Here is a 14,301-nt window from a genome sequence, read left to right on the forward strand (position 1 = left end):
GCTCTCTGTTATTTTGTAGTTTTTCCATTCATTTTACAGTCAAAAGAATATCCAAGGAATGTGCCAGGAAACCCAACAAGAAAATGTGTAGAAAAGGAGGTATGTAAAAAAATAAATAAATAAATAAATAAAAATAAAGCCAACACGGAACCAAAGGGAGGAATTGAAAGAGTGAAAGAGAGAGGAGAATGATGGGTGCATCCTTCCAAAGCTGCCAGTATCACCACCTATCAGCTTCCAAATCAAAGTGCTAATTGGGATGAATGTGTGACTCAGATCAACCTTGACATGAGTGTGAGAGATGAGTGAGTGGTTGTGGTGTGTGCATGCTGTTGTGTGATTTTACTATGAGAGAGTGTCAAGGAATGAAATTCCAGGTCCCTAAATGGAGCTCTGTCAAGCAATATATTGTGATGTCTAAGAATAACATGCATTTTATATACTGTACATATATATATACTTTTTTTTCCTTGACTGTATGGCTTGTTCATGTTTAAGCTGTAACATTTGAAATGAAATGCAACTGTTGATTAAATCAGAGGCCTGAGTGCTGCTTTGAAATGTTAGAACATAAAATCTGACTTGGAGAACAAAGGGTTTTAGTTATGTTTCAGACCGCACTGACAGCACTTAAGACAAAAGCTTATTAGAAGTATTTGTCAAACACAACATCTGAAAGTGTCAGAGCCTCAGCCATTGATTAAATTTACACCTGGGCCACCTTTCTCTTAAATTTATTATTCACAGTTGTTCAAACAAGGGGCTGGTGGGGTATTTTATTGGCATGACAACTTTCATTTATCCGCACAGCAAATGCTCAAACACACCGTGATGCAGAAAAACAATTCAATTTAATTAGCAATTGCTAAAATCTCACTGTCACCACAGGGCTACTTTTCTAAGTAGGCACTTGAGGACCTTCCAGGTAGCCCTCAGTCTGAGATCCTGAGCATATCTTGCTCCACAGTAAAGACTCGACTTCAGCTGGGAGACCTCTGCAGTTGATTTCCGTGCATGCAGGAGGCAGCTATTGGCCTCAGCCTGTATGTTTGTACATTCTGCTTTGGTAAACCAATTTTGTTAGAGACAGACTGGTCCTCCAGGCACTTCTGCCTCTGAATTAGTCCCAGTTGGGGAATATGCACCAAAATATCTCTGTAATGTTGCCCTTGCACTTGGAAATTTTTACTTATCTTCTCCATGTTCGGTAATGAGAAAATGGTTTATCAAGTTTCCTATGTTGGTTTTGGAACACATTGTTCTACAGAGTGGTATAAACATGAAAAGTTGTAAATTTCAGTCTTGCTGGAAACTCTCTTCTTATTCCATTTGGACCTTTGTTTAACTGCTTCTAGTAATCTTGTCTTATGTTGAATTAGCAGTGCAAATTACACATAATTTATCCTTCTTCAACAATATAGAAAGCAACCTCTGAAGCATACTTTGGTTTTGGTTAAATGTTTCCAGCAAGGAAGTTAAAGTCTTGTTTGACAAATTCAGAGTGGATTGGGAAACAGTTTAACAGTTCATCAGTTCCCTCATTAAAGAGTGTAATGGTGTCATTTCCATAGTTAGATTTGTTCCATAAAGTTGCAGTTACTAATAGCATTAAATGTTTTCTATTTCAAAATTGTAAAGCTTTCAGTAGAGAGCTGCATAATGCAATAGAGTCATACCCACTGTGCATATTCAGCACTAATAACATCTTCACTAGCAATTTTACAATCAGTAAAAGAGTGATTAATTTTAAAAAAAAAATTCGGTGTTTCACTCTTGATGAAAGGCTTGTGTGATTGTTGCCAGGCAACAGTATGCAGTTGTGACAGGAGCAGAATAAATGGCTCTCTTACCTAACGTGAAGCACCTGTGTTGCAATGGTGATGCCTATCAAGTGAGAAAAATGCATCACCCACTGACCCTGTAAAATGTGTCACTCATGATTTAGATTCTTGTGCTTTATGAGGCAAAAGGTTAGTATATAATATAATTACTTCTACAATGTAGAGGAAGTGTAAATATAGAAGACAATAATCAGAAGAGTGGTCGAATTTATTTTTAGAACTGGCTTTTAATTGATTCATAATCATCTTACAACTGAGAAACGTCTATTCTATATGCTATTAGCATCCTACTGGGAATTGTACAGCACTTAATGCACATGTTGCTCATTTTCCTCCATTAAACGGGAGGAAAGCCCTCAAACCCTGTGCCCTCACAAAAGATCAGACAGACTCATTCAAAAAATAGTGGGTAGGGTTGGGATGACTGTTATTTGGAGCTAGAACTGTTGTGTGGCAAATTCAGACACTGCTAAATAAACAGATCATGGGTCTTTGCTCATTAACAGTTTACACTGACTAAATTGCAGTTTACAGAATGGTTCCTTTTGCTTTAGCACCAAGATGTCCGGGCAGGTAGTGGCTGAGGTTGTGAGGAGGTGGTCTAATGTGCAAGATCAGCACCTTAACCCGCTGCTCTCTCTGAAGTTGCCTTAGAGTGTGCACAGAAAGCACAGAGCAGTGACAGAGTTAGACACAGGAACCTTGGTTATATCACTCAGTCATTTTCTCTGCTCTGAGCCAGAGTGAATAGAGTGAAGAGAGGGGTAATGATGTGCAGGGACAAAGCTAAGCACTATTCAGCCTCAGTGTGCTAGATTTGCTTGAGATGGGTCAATTTTGTCAGGACAAAACCCAATGAGGTCAGTCTTTATTTCTAAAAGAGGTTTACATTGTTAAATTGATTGACAAACTGAAAAGAGAGCTGGTAAATCACATCCTTTTGATGAGATCCTCGCTGTGGCGGAGTTCTGGTGATGCACTCACTGTGCATGCGTGCTATTTATAAAATATACACATTATTTTCTATGGGGTCTTTTTCACTGCTTGTAACCTTCGCCCTAGTCTCTCTGGATAACATCAAGACACTCTGAGATCGGCCCTCCTGACTCCAGAATTCATCTCTCATCATGAGTCTATTTGAGATAAGTGCAATGAAATCTGTTGTATATTTTGGCTTGATCTGGACTGCTCAATAATCATTCCTATGCAACCCTCGCAGGCAGCAGGCTGCCATGTGTTACACAGGACAGTGCCAATACTGAACAGCCCGATCAGTTGCAAAACCTGTAGATTAACTACCCCAGAAGAAACACTGGACATTTTTTTACCTCTTACCAGATGACCTCTAGATGCTAGAGACCTGTGAAAAGAGTCCCAGTCCTCGTTAGATTGCATCTGTGCCATGACAGACAGTAACGCGCATGCTAATCCTGTTGGTTGGCCAACTCAACTGTGCTTCAGAGAGGGAGGGGCTGCTCCTAAAGTGCTGCCGAGGAAATCTGTACAGCAGATAGACAGGACAAAAACTTTCCAAGAATACAAGAGCAAATAGTGGTTTGTGCAATTTGCAAACGGAACAGATGCCCCTATTGTCTGATAGAAAATGACTTCTATAATCATGTATCTGGGTTTATGACCCCAGTGAATCAAGGCTGCGACCAACCAGCGGCAAATCCACTCACACTAACTTGAGATGCAAGACGCAGCCTAAGCAGGAAGTCCCTATTCAGAGGCCTCCTGCTGCTGTTGTGCCCAGCTTCCACGGTCAATCCAAGGCTCAAAATCTCTGTTCTGTTCTTTGTTGATCCCAGACTAAAAAGGAATAGAGAACTGTGGAGTCCTGAAGCTCAGCAAAAGGAGAAAACACAATCTATTATCTCTTGTTAGCTTAGATTTAACACATTATTTCCTCCAGTGGTGTGAAATTCAACCAGGCTTAACTGGTATCTTAAAAAAATAATAATTTTGAATCTGTATCTTTGGAGCTTTGCCACACATTAGGCATTTACTGTATGATGCACTGTCAGTGTGTTTGACAGGGATGAAAAGGGTTCAGATGCTCTGTGCCGTTTTCTGGTGAACCATCAAATGTTTATAGCACATTTGGCATTTCTTCCCAAAACACAATGATTGTGTCCTTAAGGTCAAACAAACCTGTGTTGAACATTTCAATTCTTGGAATAATTCTGGTGGTTACAGTGTTATAGACTACACCTGCATTGTTCTGGCCTTCAGAGGTTTTGAATGAGTCTGAAATTAGCAGTGATTATATTCAACTGTGGTGTAACATCCCCGGCTAATATTTGGTCTGACTCGGAACTGGTTCATAGATACTTTATTAGTGTTGCTCCTTATAATCACAGTATTCCCTCATCACACTGTAAAGCCTAAGAGAAAGAAAAAAGAAAATATTACCAGTTTATCCTAATTAATTATGTTAATGATAATCTCTGTCAGTAAGTACTTTAAATGAATAAAACACCGATAAAGCCCACCTATCATTAGACAGAAATAATGCAATTTACGTGTGGCAGGGGCTCGATTTCATAGTACATGAAATGCTGTATTGTATAAACACATTTACTAACACAATTTTTTAGCAAGCACAACATTGTCAAAGAATGTCAGCTAATGCTAGCCAAGCATGAAGGAACAGTGGTAACTTTGAGCAAACTCCACATAGTTAGCATGCAGCATGCAGCACTCAGTCCCCTTTAAACACGGTAAAACAGACAAATGCATCATAAAGTTCATCCACAATGCACACAACACAAACTAAACTTACGAACCTTGTGCCCACATAAACTGGGTGCTGAACATGTAATTTTTAAGTCAGTCACATCATTTTCTTTTCGCTTTCACCACATACTTTACCGCCTGTTTCTCTTCCTGCCCTTCCTGCTCTTCCTGCTACTGAACTTCTTCTTCTTCTTCTTTTTTCTTTTACTACTTCTTTTTCTGCTGCTTCCTCTGCTGCTTCTTCTTCTTCACAATAAAAGCCTGGACCTCCTAACACAACCAAAGTAAAAACGATAATGAAGCCTTGCTAAAACATATTTACAAATAAACATAAAAACAATTGCTGTTTAGTTTTTTTTACATGCTAAAGGTCATCTACATGTGGTGGGGGGGCACAGCTGAAGCACAGTGTGAGTTTTGGCTGTCCTTTACCACAGGATTACAGCCTCCTTAACCTTTTAGCTGCATTCTCCATCATTCTCTCTTATGTGTCCCTCCCAAGCTGTTCTTTAACCTCTATACTCTGAGACAGATTGAGAGAAACAGACAGAGAGAGAGGAGGAAAGAAGACAGATCCAGGCACTCTGAAAGAGAAAAATGGCCACCTGAGGATTAGAGACTGAATATAACTGCTCTAAATTGTCAAGGCTGCAACATTTCACATTTCACTAAGTCCCTTTCCACATTCTGACCTTTCTGATATTTAACTCCAAGGCCCATCTATTGTCAGCGAACCTTTTTCCAGCAAAAGAAAGGCAGTTAACATTCAGCCTTTCCACGATGTATTGAGTGAATTGTGGATTCAGTCAAGAAGTCTCTTGAGTCTGAGAGCACTCTGTATCTGTATGTATGTGAGTGACTGTGTGTGTGGGCACATGTTTGTGCATACTCTACAGCTAACTACTACTGTAGACAATCTTTTGTTAGCAATTTCATCCTGTTGAAATGTTACATTTTAACACCCTTTATGTAACAAGCAAGCCAATCAAATGCAGTTTCTTTGAACCTGATTTGATAAATGTGACAGGTTTCTATTTTGCCTGTCAAGGAACATGAATAATAGCTGTTATTCTAGATGCTGCCTGTTTTGAAGTGATGCAAATGTAGGCTCCTGGAGGCTGGCTATGCAAAGAAACTCATTAATTCATTGTAGCTTTATTTTTAACGTAGCACTCGTTCGCTGCGGTGCCACTTAACAAGATTCAAGGTCAAATATAGGCTCCCTTGTTGAGTCACTGCAGATGTCGCATGTTTGCAGTTTCTGTTGTAGATCCGTCATTTGACACACACAGACTCACAGACAACACGATTCAAAGTGACAGAGCTTCCCTGTCAACACCTGCCATCCATTCTATGCCTGTCTGAAACACTATCACTCAATAACCTCACTGTTTTACCATGTCAGCTGCACTGTGAATGCTATAATAATTGTAATTGCTAATATGCCTTAAATAAGGATGATAAAGCAAGTTTCCTTTGGTGCTGGCTTTTATTCTGTTTAAACAATTTTGCATGTCCCCATGATGAAGCCTCCACAGCAGAGATATGACATCTGACAACTTAATAGCAGTCGCTTCCTACAGAGGGAATCTGCACCTGATGGACCTGCTATAAAATGTTTTCAGATTTTAAATGCTATGCCTGTCAAAGCATAAGAATAAGGTCATATCCAGATTGACATTAGCGCGGCATGAAAAAATTGAGTTCCCTCATTTACTGCTGTGCGATCAAATGCGCTTGATCCTCTGGCCTTGATAACCTTCCAGAATTGTTAAAACCTTCCTCAGACTATTGGAAATCGCTATGTAGTGTTTTGGCCTCTGAGGTTTCATACTCAACTGTCCTCAGAAAATCACCTCACTTACTGTATGTGAAACAACAAGCCCTCACTAATGCAGCCCTTTGTGTGGTTTTAACCAGTGTTGTCTTCAGTTTGAACACCTGGTAATTCAGATTGAACTTACAAGGTACAAAAGTAACTAAACTCACCACTTTGTGGTAGTGTGTCTCCTCTAACCAGTCAAATTCACTGGAATGTGACAGGCATGAGGTCGCTGACCTTGACCTTTGACCTTCAGTCACCAAATTCTAATCAGTTCATCCTTGAGTCCAAGTGGGCACTGGTGCTGAATTTGAAGTAAATCCAACAAGGTGGGTCTGACATATTGCGTTCACAAGAATGGACAACCAGAAAGCATAATACCTCCAGCCACGGCTATCACTGGCTGTCGTTTAGCCAAGAAGGCATCTTTTTCTTTCGGCAGCATTCGATACTGTTGATCATGCGATTTTACTTGCTAAACTTGAACATCTTGGTGGCCTAAGGGGCACGGTGTTAAATTGGTTTACTTCCTTTTTGAATAACAGAACTTTTTAAGTTATTATTGATGATTTTTCATCTGATGTAGCCCCACTTACCTCAGGCGTCCCTATTACTATTCTCTTTATATATGGCACCACTTGCTTCAATTATATCAAGTCACAATGTTCATTTTCATTTTTACTCGGATGATATCCAGATCTATATGCCGTTGGTATTATCCGACACGAATGCAGTTACTCCTTTGCACAACTGAATTCGGGATATTAAGAAACGGTTTGCCCAAAATTTTCTGCACTTAAATGAGAATAAGGCGGAATATATTCTTATTAGCCCCGATCCAGCCGCAGTGCTATCCAGTTTAGGTGCCTCTGCCCCCCACTTACAGACATGGTGAGAAATCTTGGAGTAATATTTGATAACAGCTTTACTTTCCATAAGCAGATTAGGGTCGTGGTCAAGACCAGTTTTGTCCACCTCTGACTTTTAACAAAGGTGAAGCCCTTCTAATAATGTGGAGACTTAGAAAAAGCAGTCCAGCTTTTATTACTTCACGATTAGATTAAAACCCTTTATGTTGCTGTGTCCCAAGCTGTACTGCGTAAACTTCAACTCATACAAAACGCGGCTGCTCGGTTGTTGTCGAACACTCCCAGGTATGCCCACATTACTCCAGTTCTTTTTTCACTACATTGGTTGCCAGTAAAATGGAGAGTTGATTTTAAGATGTTGTTATTTGTCTTTAAGGCCATATATGGCCTTGCCCCACCGTACCACCATACCTATCGGAGCTGTTATCAATATACACCCCAGGCCGAACCCTGCGCTCCACTGAGCACTTGTCCTTGGTTGTTCCATGGGCCCGATCTAAAAAATGGGGCGACCGCTTGTTTGCTGTCTATGGTCCTAGACTCTGGAATTCATTACCGCCTGAGATCCAGTCTGTAACTGAGCTAGCGGTTTTTAAGTCTACTTTAAAAACACACCTTTTTAAACAGGCTTTTGGTGTTTAATCCGTTTTATCTGCCCTAAAGGGACATGGTTAATTTGTGCTTTTATATTATTTTATTTTGATGAAACTTTTATTGCTATGATTTTCTAACCTGTGTTAATAATTTAATGTTAATCACATTAGTCATTGATTTTGAAAGAGGGAGTGCCCTACCACACCTGTCAGTCGTATCACCATATACAATATCTAATACCAACTCAAAAATTCAAAACCCACTCCTGCTTCTACACAACCTTCCACAGCAGCTTACTTAGTGCTTGTTGTAGTTCATCATCAGTGCAATAGCATCTTGTTGCCAAACAATGATAAACATTATGCATTTAAGCATGTGGTTGTAATAGTCTTATGAATATGTTTGGATATCTAAAGCTCAGCCCGCAGAGGCTGCATTATTCATCATCCCCCACTATACAAAACTGATGGACAGAAGGAACAAGGTTATTCAAAAGGCTTCTCCACTTTAGAGCTTGAATGTACTCAGTAAATGTCATGACACTCAGCCTATTACATTATGCATTATCAATTAACAATGGATGGGGTATTCAAACACTATGGTAAATTCGCTCAAATAAAAGCTGCTTTTGTCAAAGAGGGTTATATCGTTTCTCACTCTTGTGTTTATACTGGATGCATCTTATAGTGTCTTTATCTGACTCCACCTGACTGACTGGCTTGGCCACATGAATGACAGACCTTCTTTTAACAAGACCCTGTGTAACCTCTGAACAAATGTTAGATGTAGAAGAATGCTTTGTGTGACTCTTGTTTCTGGTCACTTGGCTCATCCTCTAGAGGCCATGATTATCCACAGCATATTTAACCATACTCAGACTTTTAATGTCTCAAAGAAAAAGTTGATAATCTGCTCCAAAGGGTGGCAAGAGAGAAAAGATTTTGTAAGTGGACAGAGACCTGGGTTTCCCACAGGAAATGGTTTAGCCATAGAAGGAATTCACCCAGATCCTGACGCTTCTTGGTCTCATGATTAGTAGAGAATGGCCTGAACAACATCCACATTCTTGAAATAGAAGGCATTTGCTATGTGAAATATTAACTCCACTATTTTTTTTTACTAGAAGGCTAAAGTTTTATTTAATAACTGTATATTAATTTATTACTTCAGCGCTGGATGTGGTTCTATCAGACAAGGATCAGGCCTACCTTTACTGTAATACAATGCTAGACACCTCAGTTTCTCAGAATCATGAATGGTTCAGTAAATTCCATGCCAGTCAGCTTGTTAGATTTTAATATGAATTTGGATTCATGCTGGCATAGTGATTACACTAAAGGAAATATTCAAGGTCACGAAAAACATTATAGTTTAATGTATCAACCAGTGCTCAAGAGGAAAATCTGAAGTGAGCGTCTTTAAATATAGCATATCTCTTATCTGAGACGACTGCAGGCTGTTCAATATGTGGACTGATGGTTAGATCAAGTGACTGATCAACATGCACGTTGAACTCTAACAAGCTTAGAACTCCACTGTGTATGTGGCAGGTCAAGGGAGGTTTGTATTCTGTGTTTGTACACAGTGTGCAGCTAGGTTTTCATATTAGCACAAAGGCAAGAGCACATTATCTACCATTTAGGGCAAATAAACAAGCTGAAGTAACTGCACACATCATACATGATGCATGTATGCACCTCTAGGGAGGTTACAGTCCTGCACATGCTGTTTGTACTTTGAACCTGTTCAAAGAACCTGTTTGAACCAGTTTGAACCACATTTTTTGTTAATATTATTTTATTTTGCTTTTTATTCTGTTTTTTTACTGAATGCCCAGGTTAGAAATTGAGGTACATATTCCACAGAGAACTTAAAGTCATTAGAGTTTTGTTTAAAAACAGAAATCCTGCTCAGAAAGCCATTTTCTCAATGCGTCTTAGCTGTTCACTTTGAACAGTCCTTTAATAATGTTTGTTGGCACATATGAGGTGGAATTCTAAAGGGTTTTAATATTTTTTAAATGCCAGTGGTGTATGACTCTGCTCCAAATATCCTATGATAATGACTTGGTTTTGTTTAAGTTACCTGTTACGTTGTGCTCTCTGTTTAAATGTGATTTGTTTTTTTTACTGAGAATTGTGTAATTGTGTATATAAGCTTTTAACATTGTTATTATTTACCTGTGTTTTCAAATCCTGTTTTTATTGAATTGCCTCTTTTCCCATTTCTCTGTTTGCAAATGTGCTATTTTGAATTTCCCTGTGCCTCTCTATGTCTCTCACTGCTTCAATAACAGGGGTCCATCCAAAAAAACAGGGTGAGGATTTATCGGATAACGACGGTGATGAAGATGAAGGTATTTTCTGTGGTGAACAAAGATGGTGCATGATTTTTTTTTTCTTTTCTAAAAATGTCAGTCTTCTGATCATGTATGGTTTATGTTTGATTTAATTTTGTTTCTACTTGCAAATGCAATCATCACAACACACCTGTTACATTACAGTCTGTAAAACAATGTTGTCTTTGAGCAAATGATTGAGTGTGAGTGAATGTGAGATCTCTGGTACCTGAAGCATCTAAAGTGATGATTAGAGGATTTGGTTCATCTAGAAAACCGAGCCTGGTTGAGTCATTTTAAAATCTCACACAGTGGAGCAAATGTTATTATATGGGTAGAAGCAGTGGTTAGAGCCGCTTCTTAAGGTGTGGTCAGCAGCTGTTTTGGTGATAATAATGGCAGAGAGAAATTGAAGCAGCAGTGTAATATCAGACTGTTCACCGGGTCTGCCAGCAGATTTACATGAGTAGCGACAGTTCAGGAGTACTGCTGGAGAGGAGAGGATTAGAGGCGAGAGGTGTAGAAAATGGGAAGTTGCTGCTCAACAATCGCATTGTTCACGTTCCATATTTATCTTGGGATATTCCTGGCTCAGGATGGATCTCTGTGGAGATTAGAATGAGAGACGTTTCTTGTGCTGCAACAGAAACGGCTTAAGTCTCAGAATCTAAATCAAACCCTTGATATTGCCCCACCCTTGTCTTCCTTCACCAAATTAGGGCAGATGATGCAAGCATGATGTTGGGTGTCAAGGTTAAGTTTATACTCCATTTATTATGGACAAATTAGATTTTTGTGTGATATGTGTGTGTTTGATGAACAATATTTAAGTGTATGTCTGGTACGAAGCTGTGTGGGACCTTAGCATGTTTAGGGCATATGGACTTTGTATTTGGCAAGAAAACTGAGATGCCACACTAAACTGCCACATCATTTATTTATCTGTCTTGATGTTAGCACAATGAAAGGCAGCTTTGTCAAAAGGGAGGTCAAATTATATTTGAATAGCCCAATATCACAAATTGAAAATTTGCTTCAAGGGGCTTTGCTGCAGGTTCTGCATTGGGTTTTAAATCCAGCTGAAGCCAACTGGCTGTGTTTTTTTTCCCCAGATGTTTAAGGTTTTGCAGGGTGCTTTTCCAGTTTTGCCAGTAGGTTCATCTCCCAAAAAGAGCCCTCACACTGGCCTTGATCACAGAGCAAGAAGCATTGCCATGGCACCACTTTGACACACAGGTGTTTTCTCATTCAAGCCCAGGGTGAGCTGTTGCAACTGAAGCCAAATTGCTCTCAGTCTTTGGCCTGACTGTGTGCATACATATGTGCATGGCTGTATTTGTCCTCCTTCAAGCAAGCTCACATGCTAAGTGTATGTAGTCCTCAGTCCGTTAAAAATTGCTGACAAGGGCCGATCCCTTTGTCTGGCAGGTCTTTGTGTGCGTAGACAGCAGCTTGGTCTCCAAGCTGTTGTGCAAGACCAGTCTCACTGAAAAAGTGACAAGTCTTTTATTTACTGAGCGCAACCAATGCTATTTGCAGAGCATCACCGTAAAAGCACAATACAGTCCCGGCAGAATCTCTGCTGCAGCACTATAACTAATGCATGTGTGACAGGGTTGGCCATCAATCCCTAAACATGATCCAGAAGATTTTCACTGTTCTGGTGAATGTGTCTATTTTGAACTGTCATTGCCCAGCATTTGAAACCAGGGCTCAGGGACATCCCCCTATCTCTCTGTAATTCCACCCAAAGAGAGAGCTGTTATTCCCAGGGCCAGTTGGGATGGGGGGGGGTGGACTTTCTCCAACTGAAGGATGGTTGAGTGCACTGTGAAAACCACAAAGTCCCTGTAAGTTGTTTTACTTACATACTGTTTCTTTCACAAGTGGCTGTGGTATTATGGCAGGTAATACAGTAGCAATTCCCTTGTCTACTGTACTGCATGCACTATGAAATAAAAATCAAGCATTAGGGTTAGTAGACAAGTAGAATTAGAATATAAGCAGAACTCTCACTTGCTCATTCTTTAGCTGATGCACCTCTAAACTACATATTCTTATTCAGTCCAGTAAGCGGCTGCCTTGACTGGTTTCCCTGTCTAACCCCCTCCGTCTCTCAGTCTGTTCATCCCAGCATTACCGTGCTGTCTCAGTTGGCAATCTGTCTGTCTTGGGCTAATTCCCTCCCTCCCTCTACCATTTTTGAGCTGCCCCCCTGACTGTTATAACCCCCCAGACACTCTCTTAATTTCTAATTCAAATGTGTTTTATTGAAACAATAAGGGATTTCTCACTTTACCACAGAAATGTAAACAGCATATGTAATGGAACATATAAATCCATATAAAAGGCCATGGAACAGCCAAGAAAAACTGAGATGAGCAAAAGAATAAAATAAAGAGAGGACTATAGTAACCTTTTTTATAGTGTGTATCTCCTTCTGCCCGCTGGCTGTGACTGAGGCTCTCCCTCTTAGCCCTGTGTCTTGCTGTCATTCTCTTTGTTTGTCCGCCTGTCTGTCTGAGCAACTGTCAAGCCCCTGGCACCACCAAAGTGCATTCAAATTCTACCCAACACTCCTTCCAGCAACACAAGTGTGCAGGCCAAGTTGCAATGATTTACACACACCCACAATCAAGACTCAATTTTACAGAGGCTGTTATTGCACTGTAAAAGGGAGCGCAAGCTTTCAATCACCTACCTGCTGTTGTTAGATAAAGGTGGGCATGTAAATAGAGGAAGTCAGGCTGTGGACAAGTTAAATCTCCCTGGTGGAACATGGCAGTGGTGCTGAGGTTCTGTGCCCAGCGTTAGGTGGAATGAGGCAGTCGTCCCCACCTCACCTCACCTGCTCCCTAGGCCTTCTCCCACTGATTAAAAATACATGTGTGTGTGTGTGTGTTTGTCATTTGGCATTTTGAAACTCTACCTCTAATCAGGACGAATGCTTCCACCCGGCATGTGTGTGCAAACACAGACATGTACACCCATATTATTAAATCAGTCAAGCATGCACACACACGCACACACATATATGCATAAACATTGCCTGCTTCCAAGCTCTGGAAGCAAGCACTGAAGAAGACAACACACATATACTGTATACACAAACACACAGACCCTCCCAGAGAATCTCTCCATCCTTGCTGTGCCAGAGAGCAGAGCTGAGCTCCACCTGCCTGGGTATTACCATTAATTCCATTGCACAGGCCTGACTGGATCCCCATCCAGCAAAGCCCTCAGCTCAGGCAGCCTGGAGAGTGGTGAATCGACAGTGGGGGCAATTCACCCACCATTCTCTTCATTTTGCCACTATCCTATTCCCTATTCTGTGGCAGGGACGAGGAATCACGCCCCTTGAAGCCCATTTATGCATATATTTGGAGTGCTGCTGCTTAGCTTCTTTCTAAGACAAGCATTGACATTAATGGCCGAACTCCAAGGGCATCATTTGAGCCATTTCAAAGGATGGGAGAACCCAACTGTTACTGTCATATCTTTTCTTTAATTTTGCATGGTACAAAATAATTTGCAAGGCAAAATGTAAAAGCATGCTGCTTTTGAAAAATCTAGAGAATGGAAGAGGAGTGGAGATAGGCTTTGAATTAGTTCATCATAGCACTTTGACGCTTTCCTTATGCAATGCCACATCATGGTTAAGGGTACCTAATGCTGTGTGCACCTCTATGTTGTGCTTATCAGTGTGCTGTAGACAACCTTTCACTTGGTTTGTACAGTATAGAGTGAGCTTTTGTGGCTTGCCCCAAGGACAGCAGAGGCTTCCCTGAAAGACGAAAGGGTTAGCCTTCTTTCACTTGGGTAGCAAACAGCTGTCTGTGCATCTTAGAGATGACAGCACCTCTGCAGCTTCCTCCTCTCATCTAGATCCAGGCCAGCTGTACGGGGCTTTGGCTAATAGCCCTGTAGGCTTCTGAACCGTGTCTTCCCTTTTATTTTACTCAGCCAGCGTCTATCCCCATCTCTTCTCTCTATTCCATCTTACATATACACACTTCTCTCTGCCTGCCTTGTACCCAACATCAAATCTACACACAAACACACCAAGCTAGGGAGCAAGAAGTCACCTTCACACACATG

General features: G+C 40.6%; 1 protein-coding gene across 2 annotated transcripts in view; it reads left to right on the forward strand.

Annotated features, from left to right (window-relative positions):
- Positions 1-14,301, forward strand: part of nlgn3a (neuroligin 3a) — a 127,257-nt gene that overhangs the window by 27,344 nt on the left and 85,612 nt on the right. Inside the window, exons 3-4 of one of the 2 annotated variants that reach the window (XM_020614629.1) lie at positions 40-99; positions 10,162-10,221. The exons of the other annotated variant lie outside the window; for it this stretch is intronic. Coding sequence (XP_020470285.1) covers positions 40-99; positions 10,162-10,221 — 120 coding nt within the window. The remainder of the gene's footprint in view (positions 1-39; positions 100-10,161; positions 10,222-14,301) is intronic. 2 annotated transcript variants of the gene reach the window in all.

This window comes from Monopterus albus, unplaced genomic scaffold, assembly GCF_001952655.1.
Source record: "Monopterus albus unplaced genomic scaffold, M_albus_1.0 scaffold148.1, whole genome shotgun sequence".
NCBI classification, from domain to species: domain Eukaryota; kingdom Metazoa; phylum Chordata; class Actinopteri; order Synbranchiformes; family Synbranchidae; genus Monopterus; species Monopterus albus.